The 11694-nt window shown below is 41.4% G+C and overlaps 1 protein-coding gene across 1 annotated transcript in view; it reads right to left on the bottom strand.

Annotated features, from left to right (window-relative positions):
- Positions 1–1531: 1531 nt before the first annotated feature.
- Positions 1532–11694, bottom strand: part of LOC139954039 (uncharacterized) — a 10417-nt gene continuing 254 nt past the window's right edge. The window contains exons 2-14 of the mRNA XM_071953699.1: positions 11076–11162; positions 10260–10538; positions 9230–9538; positions 9022–9055; positions 8649–8841; positions 8183–8366; positions 7559–7669; positions 6653–6837; positions 5079–5201; positions 4423–4534; positions 3685–3781; positions 2787–2886; positions 1532–2120 (exon numbers count right to left, since the gene is read on the bottom strand). Coding sequence (XP_071809800.1) covers positions 2073–2120; positions 2787–2886; positions 3685–3781; positions 4423–4534; positions 5079–5201; positions 6653–6837; positions 7559–7669; positions 8183–8366; positions 8649–8841; positions 9022–9055; positions 9230–9538; positions 10260–10538; positions 11076–11162 — 1862 coding nt within the window. The 3' untranslated portion in view covers positions 1532–2072. The remainder of the gene's footprint in view (positions 2121–2786; positions 2887–3684; positions 3782–4422; positions 4535–5078; positions 5202–6652; positions 6838–7558; positions 7670–8182; positions 8367–8648; positions 8842–9021; positions 9056–9229; positions 9539–10259; positions 10539–11075; positions 11163–11694) is intronic.

Genomic DNA, 11694 nt, shown 5'->3' with positions numbered 1-11694 from the left:
CCTCCTTTGGCCCCGGAGCCGACTTGGCACAATACTATAGCGTGAAAACGAAAGAAAAAACACCCTTGTCACACGGAGTTGTGTGCGTTTAGATGATTGATTTTGAGACCTCAAGTTCTAAATCTGAGGTCTCGAAATCAAATTCGTGGAAAATTGCTTCTTTCTCGAAAACTACTCCACTTCAGAGGGAGCCGTTTCGCACCTCGAGTTCAGTTTGCAGGACATTTTGTTGATATTTTTATTCCCCGTGACCAAGCAATTTGCTCCCAAGTACAACTATACTCCTCAAGAGGGATGCACTCATTGGAAGAAAGATAAGATAGATACATTGTATATATAATATATAGACCATAGATAGTTCAAAAATCACCTGAATATAGATAAACCGATTTTAGTTTGTTTAAAATTGGTTCCTCTCTTTAAATATTTTGAGTTGTTTCTTTGTGGTATGGCTGGGAAGGAGTAACTCGTCCTAACTCGAGATAGGATTAATCCTAGCGTTTCGTGAAATCGGCTGCAGTTATAGACTTGATGACAAGTCGTTAGGCGCTGCCTATTTGTCTGCCTTTCATGCAACAGTCACAGTGCGATGTTACACATGCAACAGTCGTAGGTAGCGCGAAGCAGCTCTAACAACTGACTCACACACACATACTGGGATCGAGGGTGTGTGTATCGTCCCCGTAGCTACACCGCGCTGTAACTACACACCGCGCTTAACAATTACCGTCTTGACGTCAAGACTACGACTGACTTACACACACATACTGGAATCGAGAGTGTGTGTATCGTCCCCGTAGCTACACCGCGCTGTAACTACACACCGCGCTTAACAATTACCGTCTTGACTTCAAGACTAGTTGTATAATCAAATCCAAGGAGGTCATCGACCCCCGGATAATAAATATTAGTAAAATTAAAATGTTCTTCTCTCGTTCCTCTCTTTTGAGAATTTTATTTTGCTTCCTGAATATTTGATGTTTAATCTAACCTAATCTAATCTAATCTAATCTAATCTAATCTAATCTAGTCTAGTCTAATCTAATCTAATCTAATCATGTTTAAATGCTGTGGACACTATTGGTAATTACTCAAAATAACTGTTAGCATAAAACTTACTTGGTAACAAGCAATGGAGAGCTAAAACAGTCTAAGACGTTGTGAGAAACGGCTCCCTTTGAAGTGACGGTATAGTTTTCAAGAAAGAAATAATTTTCCTCGAATTTGATTCCGAGACCTCACAATTAGATTTTGAGGTCTCGAAATCAAGCATCTGGAAGCACACAACTTCGTGTGACAGGTGTTTTTTCCGTACATGGTTATCTCGCAACTTCGACGACCAATTGAGCTCAAATTTGCACAGGTTTGTTATTTTGTGCAAATTATTGAGATACACCAAGTGAGAAGACTGGTCTTTGACAATTACCTAGTGTCCATTGACTTTAAAGTGCACTGCATACAATAGACCGATCCAGTAGGCTCCGCCCACGACGCACGTGTGAGCAAGAACACGTGGGCTCTCCAATAGACCTTATGCATTGACGTCATCCAGCGGCCATCTTAGTGGAAAAACGGTGACCAAACAATCGAAACGCACATTACGCGCGGCGCACCGGATTGGCCAATGAACAACCTCCTTTTGACCTCTAGGTGAGGGCGCCCTACTGAAATGACGTCATGTGCATGAGGTCTATTTGCACTTGCCCATAATTCATAGTTTAAAAAAGATATAGATAATTATTCAGCTTTCTCCAGAAGACGATCAGAGCATACTGATCGAAACGTCGAGTTGAAACCAACGGTTCTTTTCAGAACCACCCCAACTCATTAGAGATAGTGCAAATAGACCTTAGGAGGTTGTTCATTGGTCTAAGCATTTCTGCACAACTCTGCCGCGCGCGCCAAGCATACGCGCACGCATGTCGGACCTTTGTTGCGTTGTGATTGGTCAATACGAAATGGGGCGGAGCTTAATGGATCGGTCTATTATCTCAGCACTGTACATCAGGAAAATCTAATGGAAGCTATTGCCAGTTTAAAACTAAGATTTGTTGTCATTCTGTCACTGGAGCTTATATTATGTACTTGTCGGGTTGAAAGTTTGCCATGTTCACGTACACCTGCGAGGAGAAAAAAATATAATATAACAACAATTTGAAATGGAAAACATTTTTACTTGAAAAACTATCCAGCATAAAAAACTCTAATTTGCCATGTAGTCATTAAACATTGCAATTAGGCACCTTTTCGAAACTATTCCAAGATAACTTGCGTATAGACTTGTCCCCTTAATTTTTGAAGAACTGGGAATAGGTCTCCACATGGATACGTCTGAAGTGGAATCTTAGCAAAAGGACGGAGCAATATTGATTGTTTATTAGATCTAATCCATATACCTTGATATTCGTATCAACTGGAAACCACAAGGTAATCCATTCTAGCCACGTTCATTTGCTTCCAAAAAGTACCAAGACTAAAATGTATCCTTGAGTATAATGCGTATGTCACACAAGAACATTCCCAAGGGCTTTAAAATCACAACAGTTGAACCACAACATCCTGAGTGGGGAGTCTGTGCGGGTAGTACACTTCGTATTGGACAGACATCTAATTCTGGAACAAAACAATCCATCCACAAGTCGTCCTGAATGAGCTGCCCTTATTTTGTGGACAAACTTTCCCGCAACTTATCTTGGTTTTGATGTGGTTGATTTTTTTGGTTGACTTGATTTTTTTTTAAAGTAATCGTTAGAGGGTGTCCTTTACGTAAAACGTTACGACGTTACCGGTGCGTCTTCGATCATCACATCCAGAGTTCTCTTGAGGCTGAGGAACGTTGGACGTGTACGAGGGACCTCTCGCCAGCACTCCTTCATGATAGAAAATCTGTCAATTGATAACAGAAAGTATAAAATAAAACATTTTTTTGTTGTAATAGAACAAGTTAAAGTAGAAAAAGGACAACCAATGGGTGACTTTTGGGACGCTTGGTGGCAGCAGACTTACCAGGTAAAATCCATTGTTCTCGGTAATGTGCGCGTGCTCAGAACTACGTGAACAATAGAAATTTACCTGGTAAGTCTGCTGCCACCTAGAGTTCCAAAGTCCCCCATTAGGCAACCGGTGGTTTACGACTCAACCTTTTGATCAGTATAGTCTGATCGTCTTCAGGAGAATCAATCAATCAATCAACCAATCAGTTTAATTCCAAAGTATCAAAATCACAATCATTATTACCAAATCAAAGGCAATGTAAATTTGACGTTAAGTGATAAATAGTTGTTAGATAAGATTGGTCAAAATGAATAACAAGCATGGACATTCATGAAACTGTGGAGGGACCCATATAGCTTAAGAAGCAAAGCTTGGTTCCCTGAGCTAGCGTGTTCATTGAGTCGATTATTTTGACGTTTTGTGGAAGATACTAATCCAGAGGCCAGTTTCATAGAGCTGCAAAAATGTGCTTAAGCAGGAAAATAGATCGCTTATCTTACACATGTTACTGGCCAAAATTTCATGTCATATACATTGCTTGTGACTGGTATTTAGCTGCTGTTTACTTAGCATAACAATTGAGTGGAGTCTTGGCCGGTAGTCTGATTTTACTAAGCAATAATTTTGTTGCTTAAGCAAAATTTTGTGCTTAAGCAGCTCAATGAAATTGTGCCCTGTGCTTAGACTTACAACTGTTTACTGCAATGTCTTGGCTGTGGTAACCTGTGACCCTCAACTAAGCAATCGATGATGTCATTGTACGACATACCACGATAAGGATGAGCACCTGTTTACGAAGGAGGACACAATGTCAGACTTTGGAACGCTAGGTGGCAGCAGACTTACCACGTAAATGTCCATTGTGTGCGTAGTTCTGAGCATGCGCACATTACGGGACCAATGAATTTACCTGGTAAGTCGACTGCCACCTAGCGCCCCAAAAGTTATCCATTAAGTAGCATCATCTTTAACTTATAACTGCATGTTTATTTATCACAACAAGAAAGAAATTGAGAGATGCTAAATTATTGATCTTAAGTAAAAACCATGCAAATCATTATTTTGTGACACTGTGGAGGGACCCATTTAACATCTTTTTGCGCCACAAGAGGGCGTCTGGGCATGTCGCACTTTATTGCTATTATGATGGTGTAGCTGCTGTTGCTTCTGCTGTTGTTGCTGTCGCTGCAACCATGTTCTTCTGCTGCTGTTTTGGGGTCGGCCTTTACTTGTTAATAAGGAAATTGGTGCGGCTATAGATGTTGCAGTTTTGTTTGTTCTATTATGCTGCTGCTGTTGACTGCTGTTGGTTTGCTTGTGACCTAATTGCTGCTTCTTTTGCTGTATAAATATTGCTGTTGCTTGCTTTACCGAGTTATAAGTGCTGCTGTAAAAGTTGTTGAGAGCATGACACGACAAACTACTTACCCAATGTCACAATTTCCCACAGCAGGACTCCAAATGACCACACATCGCTCATCGTGGTGTATGTGTTGTCCACGAGGCACTCCATAGCCAACCAACGGACTGGCAACAATCCCTTCGCAGAATAAATAAAAACAAGTAAATCGAGAATTCAGTGTTGTAGTTTTAAAATTAAAAATTATGGCGACATAATTATGGACGTGGATGAAACGGGGCCAGTCCCTGTCTGCATGGGGGGGGGGGGGTACGCCCTAAGTGAGTGACGTAAACAAGTGAATAACTAGACATTTCCATCATACAGCCTTTGAGTGGATTTCACCGAGAAGGGCACGAGTTAGACTGGTCCCCTGTCTTTATCCGCAAGACACTGGTACTTGCTTTTCAGAACCAGTAATTTCATTTGATACAATCATTTCATTAGGTAAACGCATGCAGTGACATAAGCTATCTGTGTTTTGATTTGTCCGAGGTGACGTTTGGCAGCATGCACTTGCGGTCGTCGTCTGCAATATGGATCTAGGTGAAAGGTGAAATGGACGGGGATTGACCTAGGCTAGAGGCTACCCGCTGGCGTTATTCACGAGCTTCAAAGTGTGACGTCAGATGTTCAGGCGAGGCACCGGGGACGAGGCAACCGTTGAGGGCGCAGTTGATCTTACCTTTGACGCCATTTCATACTGCTCTGTCGCCGACACGTCACGTGCCAGTCCAAAATCAGACAGCTTGCACACCAAGTCATCAGTCAGTAGAATGTTACGGGAAGCCAGGTCGCGGTGAATGCACTACAAGAAAACAATCATAACAAGAACGGGTCTCTCAGAAATAGCGGGAAATCTACTCTTAAAAATTGGCGGGAAATATTCTTACAATTGGCGGGAAATGTAACGCCAGATCGCGGTGAATGCACTACAGGAAAACAATTCTTTACCAAGAATGAACCTCTGAGAATTGGCGGGAACTTTTCTTATAACAAGCGATATGTAACACAACTAAAAGCAGATACTTGTTCCCAACTCAAAACTCATCTCAAAACACATCTATTTCGGAAACAATAGCCTTCAAACTTGTGGTTGTCTTGTGTCATTGTGTAAAGCAGAGTTCTTGTTTTTGCACCAGGAGTGTCATCATTGACAGACATGGCGCACTAGAAAATGATCAACATTATTATTATATAATTTGGTTATTACATCTACACAGTTTTCAATCAAAAACTTAACCCTATCCAGGGAGGGGCTTTTTTTTTATTTGAAGTAAAGGGGATTGGAGGAGCGACACACTGTTTTACCACTAAATGGGATTTATTTGTAGCGTTGTTTAGATTTGATGTCAAAATAAAAATATCATATTTTTTTAATGATTCATTTCGAAATATTTCAAAACTATGCAAAAACGTACGGAAAAAAATATCATGTTTGGCACATTGTGCCTGGGTGCACCCTTCCAGTCCAGGTAGTGTTAAGAAACCTTTTTATGAAAACACGTGTGCCTTTTTTACCTTGGATAAAATACTTAATTTATTAGTTATATTTGTCATTTCATTATTGTATTATCTTTGTGTGAGAGTATTTTCTTTCGCGGTGAATGTATAGCGCGTGATTTGTTTCGTTTTTGTTTTCCACTCGAGGTTTTCGAAACCATTTTGATTTGTCTCTCATTTCATGTGAATGTCGAACGCTCTGAAGGCTTAAAACAAATAGCACATTTCCCTTTCATTGAGATTGATTAACAAAAGTGCACATGTGAACGGTTGAAAGATCAAAACAAGGAAGAACATTTTTAGTTTCACGTTCAATGTGGATTCGCCTATAAAAAAACAATCCATGCACGTGTCGGCCTACATCAGAGTAATGGGTGAAGCGAACCATCATGAAGACTATATGGGCGTTCACAAAGAAACGTTTAGCCATTCTAGTATAGGATTTTTCAGCTTGCCAGTTGGTTTTGCTATAACGACACTAGTGCATTGTAATACACCATATTACCTTAATTTTTTATCATACAGACTTTATGATTTTTACTCGACTGTTTATTTTTCTCGGTCAATTGCTCAGATCGTTCTACAGCAATCCTTTTGTTCCATACTTTGTCAGGGTGGTCTGGGGAATCCATGAGTGTCAGGGTTATCCTGATTCCTTTTATTGTAATGATGTAGTTTGATCTTCTCCATTTTTGGAGGTTTTGTCGAAATAATAAATGAAAACATTTACTGACAATAAACAAGTTTCTGCATCACCCCCTTAAACGATAAGTAATCCATGCCGTTGGCGATCTGAGATGCAAACGTGAGAAGCTGGAAGGGAGATGCTGGTTCAACATCAAAGTCAACTTGTCTTGACTCCTTCCAAGATAACTTCTTCTTCTTTAGGAAGTCTTGAAGGTTTCCTCCAGGGAGGAATTCAAGAATCAAGTAGAAAGGATCTGAGATGAGAACAACATGGATATTATAATATTCATAAAGTATAATAACAAGGACCTAGGGTTGGATGGGTGCGTTCGATTAGCTTCCCAGGGTCGACCCCGGTGTGGCAGCCCCACGTGACCCGATCCACACGCGGGACACTCGGGGCTGGCCCGAGGCACACTGACGTCACCACGAGAAGGATGAATGATTTTTTTTCCAGGACGAACGTGGGGTAATTATCTGCCCACGTTCGTCATGGAAAAAGATATACGCCACCCGGATGAGCACCCCGAGGACGACTGGGAAAGTTAATCGAACGCACCCAATCTACGGGTGCGTTCGTTTAGCTTCCCTGGGTCGACCCCGGTGTGTGGCGGTTTTTTCTTCCAGGACGAACGTGGGTAATTATCTGCACACGTTCGTCCTGGGGAAAAAAACCGTCACACACCGGGGTCGACCCAGGGAAGCTAAACGAACGCACCTTATAAAACAGTTACAACATGCTCAAAGTGAATATCAAGCCAGCGTATTAAAGCGTAATAAATCTAAATTTTAAGTGACTTGCCATAAGGTGTCCATTCAGACTTTTGGACCAAATCTATGGTTTCTTTCCAAGTGACATTATTGACTAACTGTCATGTTTAGTTTCCTGAAAATGAAAATGAAACATGTACAAACTACACTTTATTTTATCATGTCCATAAAAATATAAAAAGAAGGAACAAGACAATGCAATACCTCTGTCTGTGCAGTAACCCAACATGGAGACCACATTGGAGTGCTTGGTCAGAGTTTTGTGAACCGAGATTTCCTTCTCGAAATCCGCCAAAAGATGGCAAGAAGATGACTCTGAAACGAGAACAATGTAAATTGCTTTTAGTGACTCGCAAATCAAAAGAATATCATAGTAGGACTCAGGTTCCTGGGACTCTTAGGTCCTGGGATTCTCGGACCCTTGATCCGAGACTTTTGGATCCTCGGATTCTTGAACCTTGGGGTTATTGGACCCTCTGACTTTGTGACTCGTGGAACCTAGGACCATGAGACGCTCGGACCCTTGGGCTAAGGACTCTACTCTTTGATCCTGAGACTCGTGGACCCTGGGCTTCAGGGACAGTGGGACTCTTGGACCCTGTGATTATTGAACCCATAGACTCTCGATCCATAGGGTTCTGTGACCCTGGGACGCTGAAGCTCTTTGGACTTCTGGACTCTGGGACCCTGGGACTCTTGGACCTTGGTAAAGATTGTTGTTTTCTTAGTTGTTAACCACACTGTTGTGGATAAAACTGTTTTAACGAATGACCTGTTGCAGTCAAAACCTCAATTATTTGGAAACATCTCTTTATTTCCAAAGCTTACTTTTCAAAATCTTAACTGCAACAAGTGTTTTTGTTCCAACCTCCAGCAGGTCCTTAGCAATGGCCTTGTGCACCTGTCCAAAGTTCCCACACCCTAGAACCTCAAGAAGCTGGATGTTCTCGCGAGGAAAGGAGTAGTCAACATCGGGAAGCTGAAAACCAGTCTCCTCTAATTCCACACATTCCTGAGATTTTGGGAAATAAATGATATCATTGACATTCGGAAGTGTACATTCTATTATAGTTCTTCAGGACTCCGACCATTTTGATAAATACCAGCTTCTTGGTCGTTGTGAAAGACATTTTTGCTTGCCAAAATTTGTCTGCGTTTGAGACCGAATTAACTTTATCATCTATCCGAAAAATACCTTATGGGGAATGGTCGATCACTCGATTCCAAACCATGGATGCTGACATGAAATATTAGTTATAAATAAAAAAATTAAAAAGCTGATAATAGTACGAACCGCTGACGTCCACTTGGTGGCTTTGTTTAACGGTGGTGGAGGTTGCCGAGGTTTTGGTTTGTGATGGTACCTCCAAAAAATCACTATGGCAACACAGAGACATACGATGACGGAAATGATAACAATGACGTAAACTTTGACGTCAACTGAACTATCTGTTGAAGTTTCTTCATCAGACCGAGAAGTTGATGTTCTTCCATCAGGCCACATGGTTGATGTTCCTTCATCGGGCAGAGTAGTTGATGTTCGTTCATCGGGCAGAGTAGTTGATGTTCGTTCATCGAGCCGAGTAGTTGATGTTCCTTCATCGGGCAGAGTAGTTGATGTTCTTTGAATGAGCCGTGTAGTTGATGTTCTTTCGTCGGGTTCAGACTGCGTAGTTAATGTTTCCGCAATAAAATTTGTACCTGAAAAAAAAATTGAGAACGTTGGTGCTGAGATTTATAAATACTCACGTTGTTTTGTTTTGGCTCTGCATGGCTTAAGCTCCTTCCCGAATAATATGTAGGAAGGAAGGCAGTCACATCTTAAGCCGTAGCCAATGTCGTAGTGTAGTGCAACATAGCAACAAAGGGACGTACCTTTAATAATATTCGCATCCAGCAGAAATTCTCTCACCACGTAACTATCATTGTCTAAAAATGACGTCATGCATCTGACGCCCCCATCGTCCGCTATTGTGTTTGCGTACAATGTTATGCAACTTGAGGTCGTCCACATGTATGGGGCCGGACTTTGCCGCGAAACGATAACTTCGCGGCTCTGCACATCATTTATGTTAACCAACCACGTGATCTTCACAGCTGGGTTTGCTCCTGAGGCAGTACAGTTGAACTTGTAAATCAAACCGGAAGTCGTGTTAGCCTCGAGGGTCACGACATCCGGTGGATCTGGGAGTAAGAAAGATTCATAGACAATAATTGCATGAAAATGAAAACATGAAAAACACTATACAAATTCCGTTGGTTTTAACCATGTACCTAATATGTTGGGTAGGGTGGCCTAAACTCTGTACCTACTGTTAGTTTTTTATAAACTATTTTGAGTGATTACCAATAGTGTCAAGAACCTATAACGGGCTACCTACGGAGAACCTACGGGCTACATTTAGGTCGGGTCACATTTTAGGCACCGCACATCACAGTGCTTTGAATCCCACTTTGCACAATGGAAGACTTTTGTGATGCTTGGTGGCAGCAGACTTACAGGTATAATCCATTGTTTTCGGTCATGTGCAAACGCTCAGAACTACGTAAACAATGGAAATTTACCTGGTAAGTCTGCTGCCACCTAGCGTCCCAAAGTCTCCCATTAGTATTGCACTTAATAAGAAAGTTAGTTGTATTTTTTGTTTTACCCATGTTAGCACTGTATACTCAGTATTTTCCTGAGTCAAGTCAAAATATCACAGGCATGTTATTTGGGTGGGACTCGAACCCACAAACCTTGGGAGCAGTTTCTTACCAACTAGACTACCGAGATTGGCCGGTAGCTAGAGACAGTTCGAATCTTATGTTTTGGGAACAGGTACCGCAACGATATATAATAGATGTTAAATTACGATAATATAATAGATTTTGCATTGTGTTCAACGAAGTGCGGGTAGCTTACGAAGTGCGTTCAGCCGCAGTGTTGTATCGGTGTTTTTATATTCCCCAACCGATGTGCATGTTAGAGTCTTGCCAGAGTCATTTCTGTACAGCGTAAGATCAAGGCATAAACGAGTCCTGTCTTGTGAACCAAAGCAGGGCGTCGAGTCCAGGGGTGTGCCGTCCAGAATCCACTGCAGGAATCCATACCCCAATCCATCAGCGGTACACGTGAACGAGGTTGATTCTCCCTCGATCTCGTGAGGCGTCGTTCTTGTCACGTTTATCTTGAGAGAGTGAACTGCAACGAGGAGAGAGGGAAACAAGAAAATCACTTATCTGCACCTCATAAATTACTATATCCACGGTTTGGAGTTATAGTTTCCTGAAACCAGAAAGTTAAAGGCACTGAACACTATTGGTAATTGTCAAAGACCAGTCTTCTTACTTAATGTGTCTCAACATATTATGCATACAAACCTGTGAAAATTTTAGCTCATCAATTGGTCGTCGAAGTGGCGAGATAATATGAAAGAAAAAAATCCTTGCTACACGAAGTTGTGTGCTGTCAGATGCTTGATTTCGAGACCTAACATTCTAAAGCTGAGGTCTCGAAATCAAATTCGTGGAAAAGTACTTCTTTCTCAAAAACTACGTTACTTCAGAGGGAGCCGTTTCTCACAATGTTTTATACTATCAACCTCTGCCCATTACTCGAAAATAAGGTTTTATGCTAATCATTATTTTGAGTAGTTACCAATAGTGTCCACTGCCTTTAAAGACAGATGTTAACATTCTCGTAGAATGCATTCTCATGGTTTAAATTAAACATACTCACCGATGAAACGAGTGCGTAGTGCAAAGCAAACGAGCAGCAGCAAACATCTAGCAGCCATTCTTGAATCGAATTGAATTAAGACAAGCTCTGAAAAACAAACCAGGTAAAAGCTATGTTGTTTTTAATAAATGTTGATTTTACCACTTAGATTATAGCTGTGTAGGTAGAATTACTTACATTTGAGCATCTGACACATTAATTGGTAGGTTTGGAAAGTGAAACCATGGTTGCAACACCTTGATGCGCTTAAAATAGCCCTTAAACAAAAAAACACAGTTGCTGTAGCCTTGTGGACAAGTCGTTATGTCGCGATAATAGCGTTCTGACTCTCTCCGCCATCTTACAACACTATGTTCGAGATTGCTGGCCCCGCAAGACGCAAAATTCCCACAGATTTTGCAAGGGGAACCAGAACAGAATCTCCAGCCATTTAAACCTGGCAGTTTCCTGTCAGATGTATCTTTGACCTCATGTGAGTTGGGAATTTTTGTTTTTACAAGTCTATAAAGGTGTGAATTGCATCCCCATTAGAGAAAGTGCAAAATCTCCATTCCCAATGCATAGTCTCCCATTCTACCCCCAACTCTCCCCGCCCCCTCCAATCCTCCTCGTCAGCGAA

This window comes from Asterias amurensis, chromosome 22, assembly GCF_032118995.1.
Source record: "Asterias amurensis chromosome 22, ASM3211899v1".
In the NCBI taxonomy this organism is placed as follows: domain Eukaryota; kingdom Metazoa; phylum Echinodermata; class Asteroidea; order Forcipulatida; family Asteriidae; genus Asterias; species Asterias amurensis.
This window is presented reverse-complemented; position numbering and strand designations above follow the sequence as displayed.